Raw genomic sequence first — 20,655 nt, forward strand, 5'->3', positions numbered from 1 at the left:
TTAGTACTTTCCTGCCATATGAGCTCTTGATATTCATACAATGGCTTGTCTTTTCTCCAAAGGCTTCTTTAATTTTTCTATATGAGGCATCTACCTTTCCCAAAGTCATACAGTTTTTTACAGTTTTACGCTTCTCGTATTGACACTACTGTTTCGCCATTTCGTACTTTACATCCATCTCCTTTTTTAGATGCCTGTATTTCCTTTGGCCTACTTTGTCAGGATAATTTTTATATTTTCTCCTTTATTTAGAACTCTATCTAGTGTGTTATCCAAGAATTTCTGTTCTGCTCTATCTTTTTGCCTTTTTGATCCCCCGCTGCCTTCACTATTTCATCTCACAAAGCAATTCAACTGTCTTTGATGTATGTGTTTCCCCTGTTTAGGTCAATCATTGTGTAATGTTCTCTTTGAAAGCCTGAAGAAACACTGGTTCTTTCAGTTTCTCCAGTACCCATCTCCTTGTTTTCCTATCTTCCTGCAACTTCTTCAGTTTTAATCTGTAGTTCATGACCAATAAATTATGGTCAGAGTCCCCATTTGTTATTTAAAAAGATTTCCAGTTTAGAACCTGGTTTCTAAATGTCTCTCTCTGAAACCTTATCATGTCTCTAGGTCTCTTCCACATATACAACCTTCTTTCATCATTGTCAAGAATGATTAAATTGTGCTCTGTGCAAAATTCTACCACCAGGCTTCCCTTTCATTCCTTTACTGAAGTCCATGTTCTCCGATTATTTTTCCTTCTTTTGCTTTCCTTAATCCTGAAGTGCAGTCTCCCATGGCAATTAAATTTTGGTCTTTCTTAATGGTTTCTCTTTCTGCAACAACACTTAGTTCACTACTTCCCATTATTCGTCCTAGCTTCAGCCCACCAAATTGTCTTTTTAAATTTGCTAACCTATCTATGCAATTAAGGGATCTAACATTTCCAGCTCTGACCTGTAAAATACCAGATTTGTTTACCTAACTACGATATCCTCCGGAGTGGTGCCCCCTGGGGATTCAAATGAGGGCTACTTTATTTCTAGAATATTACCATTAAGGTATACAGTATTAGAGCTGTGTATCCCTGGGAAATATAACAGGTGTAGTTTCTCTTCAAGTTCAGCTGCCTGCAGTACCAACAACTGTGACTACCCTGGTTAATGTTGCAAGGTCATATCAGTCTATCACCCAACACACCGTTTCAACCGTAACCACTGAAAAGGCGGTTGCTGTTTTTTCAGGAACAATATTTTAGCCTAATCTCTCCATAGACACCTCTCCAGTGTGGTTGCAACTATTGTATGGCTACCTGTATCATTGTTGTGCTAAGCAAACCCACTGCATACATTTATTTATTTTTTTTTTTTTTTGGGGGGGGGGGGGGGGAGGCTTATCATTAGTACAAGTATAACACAATAGGTTGTGGTTAACAATGTGTAAACTGAACAAAATAATTTAAGACTGTAGTTCCTCATCACCCGGATTTAGGTTTTTCATGGTTTTCACGACATAGATCATGATATATGTGCAGGATTCATTCCTATTGCAAGATCACAGTTTAGCTCATGTTCCACATGAACTTAAAGTCAGTGAGAATGAACTGAAAAGTTGCAACTTTTGTCACGGGTCTGCTTAGTCTGTGAGAGAACAGCACACAAATGGTAAACAAATGTCACTGAGAAACGGATACAAGTAACTTATTGTACACTCTCAAAACTCAGCAGAGCCAGTGTTCTAATATGAATTGATAAAACATATTACCTCCTCCAATATACATAATTTTTAATGAACATCAGAGTTGAATTTGAGAGAGAGAGAGAGAGAGAGAGAGAGAGAGAGAGAGAGAGAGAGAGAGAGAGAGAGATCTCAAGTAAAGGCCTCTGGTAATGTAGACTGAGATAAAGGCATTTCATGTAACAAATACAGTCGAACGTAAACACACGTCCTCCCATGACACCTATTAAGCATGCAAAATAATAAGCTATTGATGGTAGCATGGGTTCCAACACACCAGAGTTTTTCAAAACCAATAGCTACAACAACAAATCAATACTGATAGCCTGCTCGATGCCATATACTCACAGTGACCATGTATTACTTTTGTTAACTCATGCTACAAATACCATATGATAATCATCACAAACAAGATCTACAGAACATGAAAATAGCTAAGCATGCAACATTCTAGGCTCCTATAACTGGCTGGATTCTTGAAAGTTTATCCGTAGTTCAGAAACAAGCAAGAGCAGACTTCACACAACAGGAGCATATATCTTACGTCTGAACCAAGCTTTGGGTTGATGACAGCTTTTCATAATGTGTATAACTACCAACTCCTTTTAGGAACTTATTTTACTACCTTTTCTTGTTCTCTGTTGACTGTGATTTTAAAACATATTTCAGAGCACAATTACACTGCTTGCAGCTACTGCCCACTCGCTTACATAAAAGGAATAAAATATATTCCTTTAATGCTTTAAATGTCAAAAGCAGAACAGTGGTACAATATGAGAGGTTCTTACTGTTGAAATGTAAAATGGACATTTCATTTCCCATAAGTAGTTTCAATACAGTGAACTGTAAATGGAAGTTTCCAATGAAAATGACTTGCTTTAATGTAGTACTGGTCTTTTCAACAACAGAAGTGAGCAAGTAACGCTATAGTAGCTCTGCATAATACCACACTAGTGCTCTGCGTACACAAAATGCTGTGAATACTAGCTCTATAGACAAGATATCTGCAATTACTCTGGATAACAAGTACGTCTACATGTGCCTTTATAATTGTACAGGAAAATATCACTCTAAAATTTTAAGGTCAGGAATACAATCCACAGTTCTGTCACTGAAGAGTGAATTTCAGTTATGGCAATGCTTTATACCTAGGGCCTATATGAGAAAATGTATACTGGGTTCCATGTTAAACTGTAGATTCCTCTACAACTGGATGCGTGAATAGATTCTCATATCAGAAGAAAGCAAGGACAGTCTATACCACATATAATGTGACCACGCCCAGTAAAGCTATGTTGTTCGAATGAATCACCACATCGAAGACCACTTTGATTGACTATATACGAAGGTAGTATTTGTTCAAGAAAGAACAGTTACTGTTGTGAACCATGCAGCTTCGCTAGAATGAAATGATAATTAAATGGACACCCTAGCTGCAAACAGGCGTTGATATACTTCATTGGGGACATGTTGAAAATGTATGCCCCGACCGGGACTTGAAACCAGGATCTCCTGCTTACATGGCAGATGCTCTATCCATCTGAGCAACTGAGGGCACAGAGGATAGTGCGCCTGCAGGGACTTATCCCTTGCACGCTCCCCATAAGACCCACATTCCTAACATCTCCACAGAAATACATTCGTAGTGCGCCTAATAGATGTTTGCCCATCATACTCATTACTCGTGGCAGATTAATCTACCAAGTTCCGTACGAGTTCGGGCAAAGCGTGTGCGTTTTCACAAGTAGATCAATGGCCAGGAAGCCATATTTTAACTATATACGAAGGTAGTATCTATTCCCGAAAGAACAGTTACCGTTGATGACATGCAGCTTCGCTAGAAAGACATGATAATTAAATGGAAACCTTATCTGCAAACAGGTGTTGATATACTTAATTGGGGACATGTTGAAAATGTGTGCCCCGACCGGGACTCGAACCCAGGGCCTCCTGCTTACATGGCAGACACTCTAGTCATCTGTGCAAGGGATAAGTCCCTGCAGGTGCACTATCCTCTGTGCTCTCAGTGGCTCAGATGGACAGAGTGTCTGCCATGTAAGCAGGAGATCTCGGGTTCGAATCCTGGTCGGGATACACATTTTCAATATGTCAGCAATGAAGTATATCAATGCCTGTTTGTAGCTAGGGTGTCCATTTAATTATCATGTCATTCTAGCGAAGCTGCATGGTCATCAACGGTAACTGTTCTTTTGGGAACAGTGCTGCAGCACTCAGTGTTTGATCGGTCATGGCTCGCCTGTTGACGGGGGGACCAAGCCGCTCGTGTCCGGCCCCACACGACTCGGCTCGGTCACGTACTTGCCCCATGTCTGTTGTCCTGATTCTGGACACATGGATAACTGATCATGACTGGTCACCGTTGACGTCTCACCTCGCCTCGCCCTGGTCTGCTGCACTGTACCACCCACCCACCCACACACACACAAGTAACGTTTCCAAAAATCGGTAAGTGACACAGCAAAATTCATAAAGCATTTGGAAAGTAAAATGATATTTCAATACAATCGTGGATAGAAGATGAGTCTCATTTCGAAACAGAAGATACATTTTTCCTTCCATTAATAGGAAACATTAAACAAGTGCTGTCACTGCAATCTAGAAGACAACCATCTTCATAAAGAAAGCATACAAAGAACATTAAACATTTACAGACTTAACTTGTCATACTTTTGACTTGTTTGCAAAAGAATGAAAATTATAGTTATTGTTGATCAGTAGTAAATCACTAGTGCGTTCCAGATATAATTGGCTGCAGCGATTTGTTAGTAACATGCCAGCTTTACTAAAGCATCTTTCACTATGTGTGCTTGCAGCTGGGATACATAAAATACGTCTTGCAGCTGCAGCAGGCCTAGCAGATTTGTTTCATGTCTGCTTCACAACTTTAAGATGTCATCATCATCATCTCCGGGATGCATTAAAATGTAGAGATCTACATCATCTGCTGCAGATGATCTGTGGTTCCTCCATTCCTTGAAACGATCTCTCTTTCTGGGTGGTGATGACACAGTGCTTGAAGGATCTATGATAATAAACAAAAGGGACAAGTAATACAGAACTGATGTGGAAATCATCGAAATGTTCCCGTAAAAGCGAGGTGTTTTACATTAATGAAATATTATACAAATTATAACATTCCCGTTTCTCTATAATACACTACCCACTAACCATGCAAAAACGATTATGTTAATGATTGCATGTTGTACCTGCGTAAGTAGCACACATTTGTCGCACATTGCTAAGAATTTCTTGCATTTCATTTATTTCATGCATATTAAGATCACGGAAAGACGGTTAAAGAAACGTAATAATTTTATGCCTGGAAGTGATCACAATCTTCTCACACACCAACGAAAGTCAAGGCTCGATTTTTAATCCTTTGTACCTCCTGTTAAAAAATACATATCTGTTAGTACACATCAATTACGCTAGTTAATTATAAATCTATCGCGTATCATAATGAAACAGTGCTTTTATTTGTAGTAATTACTCACCTCACAATCAGTGTCATTGACACTGCAAATCTGTTGCACTTTATGAAACTAAAGAAGAACTAACTGGATTGTCTGTTCTTTTTCACATTCTAATTCATCTGTGGCCTCTTTAAATTGTCTCAGAAAATGCGCAATTTTTCCTGCAAGCTCATTATCATATCCTTGCAATCTGTAAGCGGAGTCCTTTTCCCTTAGCAAAGCAGCAACTTCATTATACTGAGTGTATAAGGATTCCCGCAGTGTACAAACTGTTCCAGCGCGTGCACACCTCTTGTTTCAACGATGATTTCAAAGGCGAGCAGAGGCCACTTTTCTTAATGTACCTTACAATTAATTTTGCAGTATTTATTGTTGATGCTATGTTCGGGGCATGATTTAACAAAAAGTTGTCTTCATCGAAAGTATGGCTAAGTGCTGTGTTTATATAATGAGCAGCACTAGGAATCCTTTCGTGATTTTCCAAAGCCTTTATTACATTGACACCCTCGTCGGAGACAAAAACAAAACTGTGCAACATGTCCGGTGAAATGTACCAATCAGCCATCATCTCTTCAATTTCTCTCATAATATTTACTCCCGTCTTCTTAACGTCTGGGAATTTTGTTGTAAATAAAACATTGTTCGCAGGAGACCAATCTGTATTAATGTAATGTGTTGTAAGCATCAAATAGTGCACCTGATTATGCGAATCAGGCCACATATCAACTCTCACAGCACATGTTTTATTAATAACTTCCGCAATAACATAAGGCATTATACTGTTTCGTATTGCATCACCTTGTTCTTTGACATGTCTGCTTATAGTAGAGGGATGTAGCATGACATCTGCCACGTTAACTTCTCCGTAATGAACACCTAGATTTATTAATTATTGGCCTAGTTCTCTGAAACCTTCACCAGAAACAGCATTAAAAAGTCTCATATCTTTAGCACACATTGCAACACACTTAGCTATAATACTATATTAATAATAATAATAATAATAATAATAATAATAATAATAATATTTTTTATTACTGCCCGTATCATTGAAGGAGCTGTATCTTTGTGAGGTTACTTGCAACTGTGTTTCTTTAAACGAGTGGTTCCCAACTGGAAACACAATAATGTGGAGCAGTTTATGCACGATACGTAATCAGTAGACGCACTGTTTTTGTCTACAACCAACAGAAATGTACTCCATACTTGGCTTTTTAGACCTTAGCGTTTCTTCAATGTGTAAACATTGGTTTCAATCTTATGTCTTACTGCACTGGCTTCCTCATGCTGCTTGATTACAGAGAGACACACACCACAAATGAGAAGCCCTTACTGGCTGCAGTCTCACCTGGATAATGACACGTGTAATGTGTTTGAAGTTATGTGCTACGTATTCGGTCACGCCTTCTATGCTCGGTCACAAGAACTAGTGCGGGCAGCCTATCCAGTTGCTCACCGCATCTCGTATTTTGTGCTCACTTACTCGGTCATGCAGGACTCTAGATACTACCTTCATATATAGTTAAAATATTGCTTCCTGGCCACTGATCTTGTGCGAACGCAGACGCTTTGCCCGAACTTGTACGGGACTTGGTAGATTAATCTGCCACGAGTAATGAGTATGATGGGCAAACATCTATTAGGCGCACTACGAATGTAATGGTGTGGACATGTTGGGAATGTGGGTCTTATGGGGAGCGTGGAAGGGATAAATCCTTGCAGGCGCCTGTGCCCTCGGAGGCTCAGATGGACAGAGAGTCTGCCATGTAAGCAGGAGATCCTGGGTTCGAGTCCCAGTCAGGGCACACATTTTTCAACATGTCCCCAATGAAGTATATCAACGCCTGTTTGCAGCTAGTGTGTCCATTTAATTATCATTACTTTGATTGACATTATAATATCAACTGTATCTATGACAAAGCTAAAGAAAAATCCAGACACTTTCATAGGATTTGTCAACCTGGAAAAAGCGTTCGACAATATAAAATGGTGCAAGCTGTTCGAGATTCTGAAAAAAGTAGGGGTAAGCTATTGGGAGAGACGGGTCATATACAATATGTACAACAATCAAGAGGGAATAATAAGAGTTGACGATCAAGAACGAAGTGCTCGTATTAAGAAGGGTGTAAGACAAGGCTGTAGCCTTTCGCCCTTACTCTTCAATCTGTACATCGAGGAAGCAATGATGGAAATAAAAGAAAAATTCAGGAGTGGAATTAAAATACAAGGTAAAAGGATATCAATGATACGATTCGCTGATGACATTGCTATCCTGAGTGAAAGTGAAGAAGAATTAAATGATCTGCTGAACGGAATGAACAGTCTAATGAGTACACAGTATGGTTTGAGAGTAAATTGGAGAAAGACAAAGGTAATGAGAAGTAGTAGAAATGAGAACAGCGAGAAACTCAACATCAGGATTGATGGTCACGAAGTCAATGAAGTTAAGGAATTCTGCTACCTAGGCAGTAAAATAACCGATGACAGACAGATCAAGGAGGACATCAAAAGCAGACTCGCTATGGCAAAAAAGGCATTTCTGGCCAAAAGAAGTCTACTAATATCAAATACCGGCCTTAATTTGAGGAAGAAATTTCTGAGGATGTACGTCTGGAGTACAGCATTGTATGGTAGTGAAACATGGACTGTGGAAAAACCGGAACAGAAGAGAATCTAAGCATTTGGGATGTGGTGCTATAGACGAATGTTGAAAATTAGGTGGACTGATAAGGTAAGGAATGAGGAGGTTCTACGCAGAATCGGAGAGGAAAGGAATATGTGGAAAACACTGATAAAGAGAAGGGACAAGATATCTGCTAAGACATGAGGGAATGACTTCCATGGTACTAGAGGGAGCTGTAGAGGGCAAAAACTGTAGAGGAAGACAGAGATTGGAATATGTCAAGCAAATAATTGAGGACGTAGGTTGCAAGTGCTACTCTGAGATGAAGAGGTTAGCACAGGAAAGGAATTTGTGGTGGGCCACATCAAACCAGTCAGTAGACTGATGACCAAAAAAACTATGACAAAGTCTTGGAGAAGTAGAGCTATATCCTGGCTAACAAACCTCATCAGTAGCATATATGATGAGCACATTTGGCATGAACATCTAGTTACAACAATTCTAGTCCCATTACCAGAAAATAGAATTTCAAAGAAAGCGAAAGTTAAAGAACTGTTGATTTCGTATGTAACACAAACTGGTCGTGTGTGTCCTTTGCCTTTTGCTGAAAAGATTAGGGGAGAGGGGTGGGGAGAGAATGGAGGATCATCTGTGATTCAAGAAAGGAAATTGGAACACGAGACGCTATCTGATGTTTGAGAATGATAAGACAAAGAATACTAGAAGCTAACAGAAATGTGGAGCCTACATACGTCATGTTGAGTGACAAAAGGCATTTGACAGAGTGGTGGAGTATCCCATTGGAATCGTTCAAATGTGTTGGTAGGCTTACCCTACACGAGACAAAAGGACTGTCAGTGAGGAAACAGGTGTGTCAGGTACTGGAAGAGGCGACGTACAGGAGTGTTGTTACCAATGCTGTTTCATTTTTACACTGAGAAGGTACCAGGCAAAGCATTAGAAAAAACAAGAAATGTAACAATAGGAGGTGAAAGGACAAAGACACGCCATGCGTGAATCAAGAAATAAGTGCGGCATATGAGTGAATTGAATCAGTTGCTAGACTTTTTAAAAATGTCAGTACAGTGAACATAAACAACACTGGGAGCAGATTTCACACGACTCATAACCTGTATCTCAAAGGCCAGGGAAAACACCTTACAGTAAATTAAGTGCTGAGTTAAATAGGAGTGAAGCCTCAAGAACTAAAATCATTATCATCAATCTCAACCAAACATCAAGTCTGTTTCCAAGACTTTTTCAGGCTAAGTGATACAAGTCGAGACAATCTGAGAAGTACTACTCTGTTGAATGGCTCCAGCAGCAGTGTTCCTACTAGCAGTGTTAAAACATTTCAAATATATTGTGTGACACTAAACTGTCAAACTACAACAATCAACCACAAATACCAGTAACAACAAACTGTGTGTGTGCCACCAAAATATCAGGGGCCTCTGAAGCAAAATGGAGCTACTGCATCTTGGCATTAATGATGCTAATTCTATAAGCCACACATAAGTATAATGTTTCACAGAATCCCACGTTACCAGTGGAACTGAAATGTCTCAAATTGATGGATCAGTGGCAGTAAGTCACTGTAGATCTGTTATGGAGAAATTGGAAACTGTAATTTATGTTGAAACTGATGTAATATTAAACTCCTTGAATAAGTACTTCCTGTGTAGATTTCCACTTTGAAGCACGTGGAACAGAAATTACTTCTAATGAGAGGTCAGTTATTCTATTGGGAGTGCACAAGGCTCCTGCATGGCAAACGTGTATTTGCCTGAACTGCACAGAACACCTCCTGAACCACATTTGTTGAACAAAAACATGAGACAACTAAAGCTTCTTAAAGAACCATTTTATCTGAGGGCAGTAATTAAATTTCTCACTAGAATAACAAGTACCTGTTAGAGCTTAACTGACAGTACTTTCTTGGACAGAGGCAGAAGTAGCTGCATCACTGTAAGGCAAATTGCCAGTGGACTCACATGACAACAGTCAATTGCTTACAGTAAATGACAATGACTATGCATTCCTTTAAATCTTACAGGTCACTCAATAATGACAGACTAGAAATCTTATGCCTTTCCCTGCAGCAGATGGATTTGAGCCCTATATATATGTAAAGGAATATTAGAGACAAATCTAACCAGTTATCTAATGAATTTATATAATTGGAGAAAAAATTAATCTTAAGAAACAATCTGCAATGCGCTAATAAAAAACCCTGGATTACTAAATGAATCAGAATATCCTCTATACCAAAAAGCAATATATATGAATCCCTGAGGTTTTTTTTATGATGCAGTGAAAAGAAATATAGATTATACTGTAATATTCTAAAAAGAGCCACAAAAATCTGAAACTATGCAGGCTATATCTCATCTGAAACTGAAAACTCAAATAACAAAGCAAAAAACCAAAAACCGCACACAGTTTTAATCTGGCAGGAAGTTTCTTCTCGGATTGATAATATTTCAATGAGGATACTTAGGCACGGTCACATTTTTAATGAACTGCTAATTCAATGTACTTTCCCACTTAGACTGAAATATGCCAATGTGAAACCACTTTTGAAAAAAGATGAAAAAACTGTTGTATAAAACTACCACCCGTATCCTTGCTAACAAGTTTCTCCAAGGTCCTAGAGAAACAGGTCTTCAGGTAAATTGTTGATCACCTGAACAGCCATAACATTCTATCTCAATGTCGGTTTGGTTTCTGGCAAGACTTATCAATTGATAATGCTATTTTCTCCTTCACTGATCAAATTCTGCAACCTCTTAACAGCAAACTGGCATGAATCTGAATACTGTGTGATCTATCCAAGGCTTTCGACTGCATCAACCATGAAATACCGTTAAATAAAACACATTTCTGTGGAATAACAGAGACATGAATTAAATATTATCTTACAGATAGGACACAAAGGATAACAATTACTTACTGTAATGGAATTCCAACCTCATCCAAAGGGCCACAGTCAAGACTGGAGTTCCATGAGCACCATTGCTGAGGCCCTTACTATTCCGGAAATATGGAAGCATCCAATCCCACCCGTCAGCTTTGACCCACGATGTCACAAATATGGCAGAAAACGACCATCCACTACGACTCCAATATGTTGCCTATGACGTCATTACGTAAACATGACAACAAACACAAAAATACATCGAAAAACCAACACACACAACTTCCACAAAAAACCTAATCAAACTAACAGGACAAGCTTGGGAAATTGTTTTTTTTTTTTTTTGACTGGGACACACTAAATATAAACAAATTTAGACACGCACCACCATTCCAAACAACACAAAATGGGGGGGGGGGGGGGGACGACAACACAAAACTCCCCAAATTCCACTAAACACTAAATCCTCTGGAATCGGACACTTCCCTTTACCTACATAGCTCAACCGCAATTCCCGATACCACCTTATAAACCTCCAAAAATTACACCACCACCAAAACTTTTGATACCACCAAACCAACATCTACAAAAACAAAATTGGAATCTAACACTTCCCTTGACCTATATAGCTCAACAGCAGCTCCAGATACCAGAACACCCACAGCCACAACCACACATTGGAATCTAACACTTTCCTTCCCCTATATAGTTCGATAACAGATCCCGATACCAGAACACCCACAACCACACTTTGGAATTGAACATTTCCCTTCACCTATGTAGGTCAGTAGGTCAACAGCAGCTCCCAATGCCAAACTACCCACACCAACGACCACACTTTCGAATCGAACAGTTCCTGTCACCTACATACATCAACAGTGGCTCCCGAAACCAAAACACCCACAACTACAGCCACACCTCAGAATCTAACAGTTCCCTTCACCCACATAGGTCAACAGCGGCTTCCAATACCAAAACACCCACAGATACGACCACACATTGGAATCTAAAGCTTCCCTTCAACTACATACCCACAAACCAACACACAATACCAAATCACAAATACCACAAACCACACAACTCAGAATACCACAACAAAGTTCCAGCACCACAATCACACATAGGCGCAAACTCACACACATGTACGCACACCAACAAAAAATACACAACCGAAAGAAAGACTCAACCCACCCCCACCCCAACCACCCACATCACCCCAAAATAAAATACCCATAAAAAAATGTAAATCAAACACTACAACTCAACAAAAACTGCATCAAAATAGATCCTCTACAACTAAATCGACTAGATCCTTCCCTCACAAACACTACCAACAACTAAACACACCCTCCCGCCTGAGCCACAGCCACCCACCCACACAAGCCACCCTAACCAACCACCTTCAGCCAGGACATCTTACTGATAGCAAAAAAAAGCCCTCAGGGATGCTCTTCCGCCAACAGTACTCGTCTAAATGAGACTGAATGTTACAAGAGCGCTTCTTCCCCCTCCGAAGAACTGACTTAATGGCCCCACACAACCCCTCTATGGTATTCCTACAAGCCCCCATCTCAATTTTTAAACTCTAAACTATGGTTCACTACTTTATGATTGTACTCTCTCTTACCCCACCCCCTATAAGAAGCATCAGAAACTTCAGTAGAACCCGGTTCTATAAACTCCTCAATTAACCCCACTAATTCCCTCTTAGTCTGCCCCTCCAAAACCCTAAAAACACATTCCAAGCATCCACCCCACGATACAACAGCCCCCCCACACCCAGACACCAACCACAGACTTACCCCTCCCATACTTCCTTTTCCCAAACTGTGACTCGTCCACCTCCACCACAACCCCAGGCCCACCCAACTTAACCCTGTACTTAATAAACTCCGAACACACTTCAAGACAAAACAAAAGCCAGTCAAGCACGCTCCTCTCATTCACACCAGTCTCATGCACACAAAAACTTTGAGAGGATTTTTAACAAAAGTAGTACGCCAACAACACAATCTCACGCATGCCCAACCTATACATCTCGAACCAGGAACCGCGGCGTATGGAGCGTCATAGGTCATCCATCAGACACTGTTACATATAACTGTTCCTGCTCTGAGGCATCAGAACTTTTGCCAATTTCATGTAATGACCACAAACAGCACACTTCACGACCTCCGTCAACAAGCCAAACAGCTGCAGAAACTTTATCAGCTCCATCGGACTTGACCCCATCTCAGCATGCAAACACACACTGTTAATTTTGTCAGACATATCCGTACCAAACAACAGCAGCAACAAATTAATTTACTCATATTAACACACGACCTACAGCTAACAGCACTACAATAACCTTCACACAACAAACGCTAAATCATTAACTCACTGAAAACAATTCCTCTTCATACACACCCAGAACAAGCAGAAACACCAAACTGAACCCAATACACCACACAACACGAAACCCCTAGACACACCACCAGAGGGCACCACGAACAGCAACATAAAGACATCTACAAACACACCAAACTCGCTAACCAAACTCTGCGCTGTCATGATGTCACACACCACAACAGCCATATGTCACAAGTCAAAGCCGACAGGTTGGATCTACTCCTCGCACTGTACCACCACAGTGAGCAAGTTAACCCTCTTTGCTAAAGATACACCTCTCTGAATAGATCAAATAGCACGAAAAACCCTAGAAACCTCTGCTAATAATGCTTTTAATAATATTCCCATACGGTTTGACTTTGCATGCCGATAAAACTTATTACGTACAGTTTCATGTGACACGGAAACATGAGGATATAAAATAAGTGTAATGGACAACCATATACAGCAACTGGACTCTGCTGAGTTCTTGGGTGAGTCCTTGACAGGAAATTAAATTGGTCCAACCACAGCCTATATCTGGAAATAAGACTTCCATTTTGCAGCTTTCTAATATACCTGTCTCTTTTTTCTCATCATAAGAAGTTGCTGTGTTAGCAAATTTTATTTATGATTGCAAAAACAAAATTTTCATACAGGCTGCAACTTCTTACAGGAAAAATGAGTTACTTACAGCAAGTTCTTGCACACAGTGAATCTGTCTATGATAGACATCCACGCAGATCCATTTCTCTTCAGATTCCAAAAACACCTCTAACCACACGTCACATCCGTCTTTCTTCTTCTTCTTCTTCTTTGTGTCTGCTGTAGGAGCTTCATCAGATTCTGGATCAGAAGATAATACCCTACGGTCAGTTTTTCCTTTTCGGTTTTTCTGAACTTTAATCTCAGCAGTAGAATCACTTTCACTACTGAAAGAATGTGCTATTGTACAAGAGGTGCTTGCTTTATTCTCCTTTGTATTTTTTGCAATTATCTTTTCAGCATTGATACTGATGATTTTCTTGGAACCTGTAGAATTTGTATTAGCAATTTTTGTTTCCATGATGCTTTCTTGTTGACACTGAATTTTTTCTTCATCACTGTCTGTGATGTCACCATCATCTGCATACTTTATAACAGATCTCCTGATTCTCAAAGATCGGCTCGAATCACTTGCAGACTCAGACTTTACATTCTTTCTAGTGCCTACAGGATTTTCACTGCTTGTTTTCTGATTTGACTTCCCTGACTGCCCCACTTTCTTTGCAGCTGCTTCTTTAATAAACCTCATAGCTTCTTCTTCAGTCACACTGTCTCTTTCTTCTCCCATGAGACCTTTTGAAGTATTTGGTGCATCCTTTTTTCTCCCTGATTGTGCTTTCTTTTTCAACTCTCCCTTTATTTTTTTGCCTTTCGAAGTTGTTTTTTTTGAAGTTAAGTTACTTATTTCTGACCGTGGTGGCTTTAATGGCAGGGGCTGCAGAGATATTACAAGCCTTGTGTTAATTCCTAAAGAGCGCAACACACACACGAACATCAGTACCATGTCTTTTCTTGATTTTGTGGCCTTCTTTTGAAATTGTGCCTGCAATGAAATGAAGAGGTCTTCTTTATCATCAACATTTTCTTGTACTGCCACAGTTTTTGAAAACCATTGAACAATTCGTTTCAAATTGGCAAGATCTATATCTCTGTCAGTATAACAGTACTTTGAAGGTACCAAGGACAATGACAATGCCATTAGCATTTCTGAATTCAAAATGTTATTCACATAATTTCCATGAGCAACCCAACATAACAAATGTGCCTTATGCATAAGAATTTGTATATGCCTCCGTACTCTATTTATTTGACGCCTTACATATGCTGCCACATCAACACCTTTCTTCTTCTTTTTCTGATGCATGTTGGGAACCTGCACAGTAACAGCAATACCTTCTTTAGGAATGGTGTGTTTAATCTCCTGCCCTTTGAAAGTACTGGTATCTACTTCTTCCCAATCACTACTTCCTTCTTCTTCACTTTCCACAATAACCTTCGAAATATTCCTTTTTTTTGTTTTCCTGACAGGTTTAGGTTTAGGGTCCAGACCCTCTCCCAAAGCCAACAGTTGTGAAACATCCAATTTACTTACATCAGGGGTAGAGGTTTCAACTCTAAAATGGCTGGATTTAACCAGTGCCTTTTCTTGCTGACTTTTCTCTGGTTTACTGCACTTATCAGAAGCCTTTTGCAGTTTTGCATTAAATGTCTTCTTTCGTCTTCCAACTGAAGGTGGTTTAACGCCAGTAACATCCTTCACCCTTATGCTCAGTGGTCCAGCAGAATAACGTTCATCCTTGAGCATGTCATTTCCTTTCTGCAGTCCTTGCTTGCTTGCCACTCTTTCCATTTCATCAGCTGTCGAATCTTGCAAATCATCTGAGTCGTCAGATTCACTTAACCTGTTTATGCTGGCAAGAATACTATTTTCTACCACATAAAGGTCCGAAGCCACCTCTTTTTTCTCAATCTTGAAGAAATCAGAGTTTAAGTCAATTGACTGTGTTGGCACAAGAAAGTCATCAGAACTACTTTCTGATGATTCATCAGGCACACCTTCACTCTTGCGTTTTTTAGCCCACAGAACTCCAGAATCTGAGGCATTCTTTTCTTCTCTTCCTCGGCAATCAGCGTCATCTCCGCATGAACTACCACCGTAACCTTTGTCTGAAGAACTTGTACTGTCATTTTTAATTGCTGGCTTTCCTCTTCTATTTTTCTGCCTTGATGATGCTCTTATCTTCTCCAGTGATTCCTCACTATCAGAAGAGACTACATGCAATGAAGATCTGTCATTTTTAATTGATCTTGTTTTTCCTCCTGTACCTCGTCTTGGTGAGACTCTTCTCATCTTCTCCGGCGATTCGTTATTATCCGAAGAGACCACACGCAACAAAGATCTGTCACTTCTAATAGATTTTATTTTTCTTCCTACACCTTCCTGTCTTGATGACATTCTTCTTATCTTCTCTGGCGATTTGTCACTATCCAGAGAGACTGAACGTACTGATATATCCTTTATAATTGACTTTGTATTTTCTCCCGTACCTTTTTGTCTTGGTGACACTCTTCTCATCTTTTCCGGTAACTCATTATTATCCGAAGAGACCACATGCAACACAGATCTGTCACTTCTAATAGATCTTGTTTTTCTTCCTGTACCTTTCTGTCTTGATGACATCCTTCTTATCTTCTCTGGCGATTCGTCACTATCCAAAGAGACTGAACGTAATGATATGTCTTTTTTAATTGACTTTGTCTTTCCTCCTGTACCTTTTTGTCTTGGTGACTCTCTTCTCGACTTCTCCGGCGACTCATTATCCGAGGGGACCACATGCAACGAAGATATCTCACTTCTAATAGATATTGTTTTTCTTCCTATACCTTTCTGTTTTGGTGACATTCTTCGTATCTTCTCTGCCGATTCCTCGCTATCCGAAGAGACTGAACACAAAGATGATCTGTCTTTTCTAACTGACTTTGTCTTTTCTACTGTACCTTTTTGTCTTGGTGACACTCTTCTTATCCTCTCCAGCGCTTCATCATTATCAGAAATGACAGCACGTAAAGAAGAGCTGTCATTTTTAACAGATTTTGTTTTTCTTGCTGTACCTTTCAGCCTTAATGACATTCTTCTTATCTTCTCCGGCGATCCGTCACTCTGAGGAGAGGCTGCACGCAGCGACGATCTTTTAACAGAATTCCCCGTCCTCATATTTGAAACCACTATCGTATGGATCCTCGGTACAACGCAGTGTCTTGATTTCTTCTACGACTCAACTACGATAAAGCGTATAAAATGCAATGAAATGCACATGTAAGTAACAAGAGTAAATTGAAAGGGCCCACTTTGCTTTTCTCTAAATTCGTAGATGTTAACGCCTAACACTGAGCAACCTGAATATATAGTCCGACAGTAGTTGAAGAGGCAACAGTTGACACGTACCTATTAATAGTATCTTCACTATTTAATCGCATAGTTTGATTTCGGCACACAACAAAGAACTGTCTACCAATCTTACATAACACAATACAATTACATCCGACGACACAGTCTTCCCCGTATTCCACCAGAGTTTACGGTAGATATTTCAACCAAACCAGTCCCAAAACTTTAACGCATGTATGTCAAACTGTCATAAACGCACATTTGTACACTTCGCTACGTTCGTCTACAATTCCCGCCATTTCACAACATTCTCTATACGAAAGACGTTTCATTAACCAAGGACAATTTAAATCGATATATCGTTAAATCGACAGATACTCGCTCGCACAGATTTTTAGTACAGGTACTGGAATTTAGCACTTATATTCCAGTGTTTAAGGTGCAGTTCTTAGGAAGGCTCCCCTTAACTTATACGAGTCCTTTATTTGCAGGAAGTTTAATGTGATGTAACTTCAAGCATTTTATAATCAAGTGAAAGTTCTGATGAAATACATTTTAGTAATGTGTTTACAAATACATTGTTATACTTGTATGATTACGAAAAATGACAATGTATTAAGGCCAGATCACACTGGCAGTAAGGGCACCGCCGCGTCACGGAACTGTCACGTCAAGGTGCATTCACACTGTACCTCACGCCACGGCATTTCATGTCAATTCAAGTTACGTGATCTCAACTTCCACGGTTGAACTTTTTTTTCTTTTTTCACGTTATTTGCAGTCTTCTTAACATGCGTTTCAACTTTTTTACTCGCAAAGTGCACATACACAACGTGATAGCTTATATACGTGGACGCTGGAGTTCACATTTGTACGAAAATGACATTTATTGGACTCAAATGGTTTGCATCTTGCAGGGATAGCTTGCATGTTAGAGGAGGAAGACAGCATAGTGTGTAGACATAGTAGCAAATCGTTCTGTTAAACATCCGAATGTAATTAATGTAAACTGAATAGTGCGTGAAAAAACGATGATAAAAGATGACCGAAATTGCATAGTGATACATTTCTAGGCTCACCTGACGAATTGGCGAATTTCAATACGATAAATTTCTCGTGTGAATGTAGTATAACAGACTATAACCGTCAAAAAATTGTGAACATGAAACTTAATGCTGGTTTGGAAGACATGTGTTAGAAGCACTCAGTAAAGAATTTTCAGTAACAGAAAATTATGTACGGGATGTTAAATCAGTATTAACGCAACGCAACATTGATGAATATGTGCAGGATGACAGCCAAAAGGAAAGATATATTAGGCCTAAGAACTCAGCTTGCTTAGTGCGAAGGACTGAGAAATTGGTGATACAAAGGGAGAACACATTTGATATTCTTGAACATCAGATCTCTAAATACGAAGGAAAAGCACTACAATAAAAATTGGTGGTTGTGAAAATAGTGAGAAATCTCGTACAAAAGTGGAAAAAAAGTCAGTCATACATGTAACCACGTACAGAAGAATAATTGCAAAATACATTTTTTTTTTTGCAGATAGCCCTGGTAGAAAAATCACTGAAATTTTGTGTAATGCTCAACAAAGACTTGACACAACTGGAACTGTCAAATGAGGGGTGCCCTTATCTGAAAGTCTTTAAAAGCTGTGGAAGTTCCTTACAATCTGGGAGCAAGTGTATTGCGATAGGAGATGCAAACGACGTTTACTTGATGAGAGTAGGCGAGCAATGAGGTTTTGAAAGGTAAACTTTGAAATAATACACGTACTGTCTTCTTTCTTGTGGCTATCCCATGGAGGCATGATTTAATAAAAAAAGTCGTGTGTTAATATTGAAATCACGATCACTATCAGGGAATTACAAAAAAATTGTAAATCATTTCCCAATGCCACTTTCATATTTGTTGGCAACTCTGTATGAGAGCATTTGAAAGCTCATGGTCTGCAGCGAAATAACAAGGGTAAAGAAGCCATGGGTGCCTAAATAATAAAAACTGTGCCCTCAACAAGTAATGTAAAAAACATCACAATTCTCCTGCCAGCAGTGGCAAGTTTAGAAGCGCCAACCATACTAGTGCAAATAATGGAAGAATCAGCAGGGGTCGCCACTATAAACTTCACGCACAGCAACAGTGATCATTGAAACTCAAAGCGCAGTGATCAAACCTATGGTTACTGTACTGCTGCATTCATCAGTAGTAGTGTCAAAAACTTCAACTGTTGTTGACCTTTCATCAGTGGCTCAAGACTTTTCATCAATATTAGTCCCCCCATAATCTTCAGCAGTGCAAGACCCTTCACCTCCTGATGCATCTCCACCATCATCAGGAGTAACAGAGGCAAGCAGAAGAAGCACAAGAACCAGGAAACATACAACTCTATAGGAGTTTTGTTCCCTGGCTTCAGTTCCAGGACTAACTTAGTGAAAAACTTGTGGTACACTTCCTACAATTTCTATTTACAACTTAAAACAAAACAGTGACATCAGAACAAAGAGTTTAGAAAATGACAAATTTTATACTTTTCACTGGAATATAATGAGTCTAAGAAATAAACTGGACCAGTTGTCTGTTGGATTAATAACAGTGATGCAATAAATGTTGTTGTTGTTGTGGTCTTCAGTCCTGAGACTGGTTTGATGCAGCTCTCCATGCTACTCTATCCTGTGCAAGCTTCTTCATCTCCCAGTATCTACTGCAACCTACATCCTTCTGAATCTGCTTAGTGTATTCATGTCTTGGTCTCCCTCTACGATTTTTACCCTCCACACTGCCCTCCAATGCTAAATTTGTGATCCCTTGATGCCTCAAAACATGTCCTACCAACCGATCCCTTCTTCTGGTCAAGTTGTGCCACAAACTTCTCTTCTCCCCAATCCTATTCAATACCTCCTCATTAGTTACGTGAGCTATCCACCTTATCTTCAGCATTCTTCTGTAGCACCACATTTCGAAAGCTTCTATTCTCTTCTTGTCCAAACTAGTTATCGTCCATGTTTCACTTCCATACATGGCTACACTCCATACAAATACTTTCAGAAACGACTTCCTGACACTTAAATCTATACTCGATGTTAACAAATTCCTCTTCTTGAGAAACGCTTTCCTTGCCATTGCCAGTTTACATTTTATATCCTCTCCACTTTGACCATCATCGGTTATTTTACTCCCTAAATAGCAAAACTCCTTTACTACTTTAAGTGTCTCATTTCCTAATCTAATTCCCTCAGCATCACCCGACTTAATTTGACTACATTCCATTATCCTCGTTTTGCTTTTGTTGATGTTCATCTTATATCCTCCTTTCAAGACACTGTCCATTCCGTTCAACTGCTCTTCCAAGTCCTTTGCTGTCTCTGACAGAATTACAATGTCATCGGCGAACCTCAAAGTTCTTACTTCTTCTCCATGAATTTTAATACCTACTCCGAATTTTTCTTTTGTTTCCTTTACTGCTTGCTCAATATACAGATTGAATAACATCGGGGAGAGGCTAAAACCCTGTCTTACTCCTTTCCCAACCACTGCTTCCCTTTCATGCCCCTCGACTCTTATAACTGCCATCTGGTTTCTGTACAAACTG

The 20,655-nt window shown here is 39.6% G+C and overlaps 1 protein-coding gene and 1 long non-coding RNA gene across 3 annotated transcripts in view; both read right to left on the reverse strand.

The window, feature by feature from the left end:
- LOC126095307 (DNA repair protein complementing XP-C cells homolog) overlaps positions 1-17,351 on the reverse strand; it is a 109,636-nt gene extending 92,285 nt beyond the window's left edge. For both annotated transcript variants that reach the window (XM_049910104.1, XM_049910105.1), the window contains exon 1: positions 13,821-17,351. In XM_049910104.1, coding sequence (XP_049766061.1) covers positions 13,821-16,886 — 3,066 coding nt within the window. In that variant the 5' untranslated portion in view covers positions 16,887-17,351. The remainder of the gene's footprint in view (positions 1-13,820) is intronic.
- LOC126095312 (uncharacterized) lies at positions 4,408-5,368 on the reverse strand. The gene is made up of 3 exons (XR_007521951.1): positions 5,238-5,368; positions 4,950-5,131; positions 4,408-4,765 (listed from the first exon to the last, which is right to left on the reverse strand). It is a non-coding gene; the product is annotated as an uncharacterized LOC126095312 (long non-coding RNA).
- Positions 17,352-20,655: the final 3,304 nt, after the last annotated feature.

Source organism: Schistocerca cancellata, chromosome 8 (assembly GCF_023864275.1).
Source record: "Schistocerca cancellata isolate TAMUIC-IGC-003103 chromosome 8, iqSchCanc2.1, whole genome shotgun sequence".
NCBI lineage: Eukaryota > Metazoa > Arthropoda > Insecta > Orthoptera > Acrididae > Schistocerca > Schistocerca cancellata.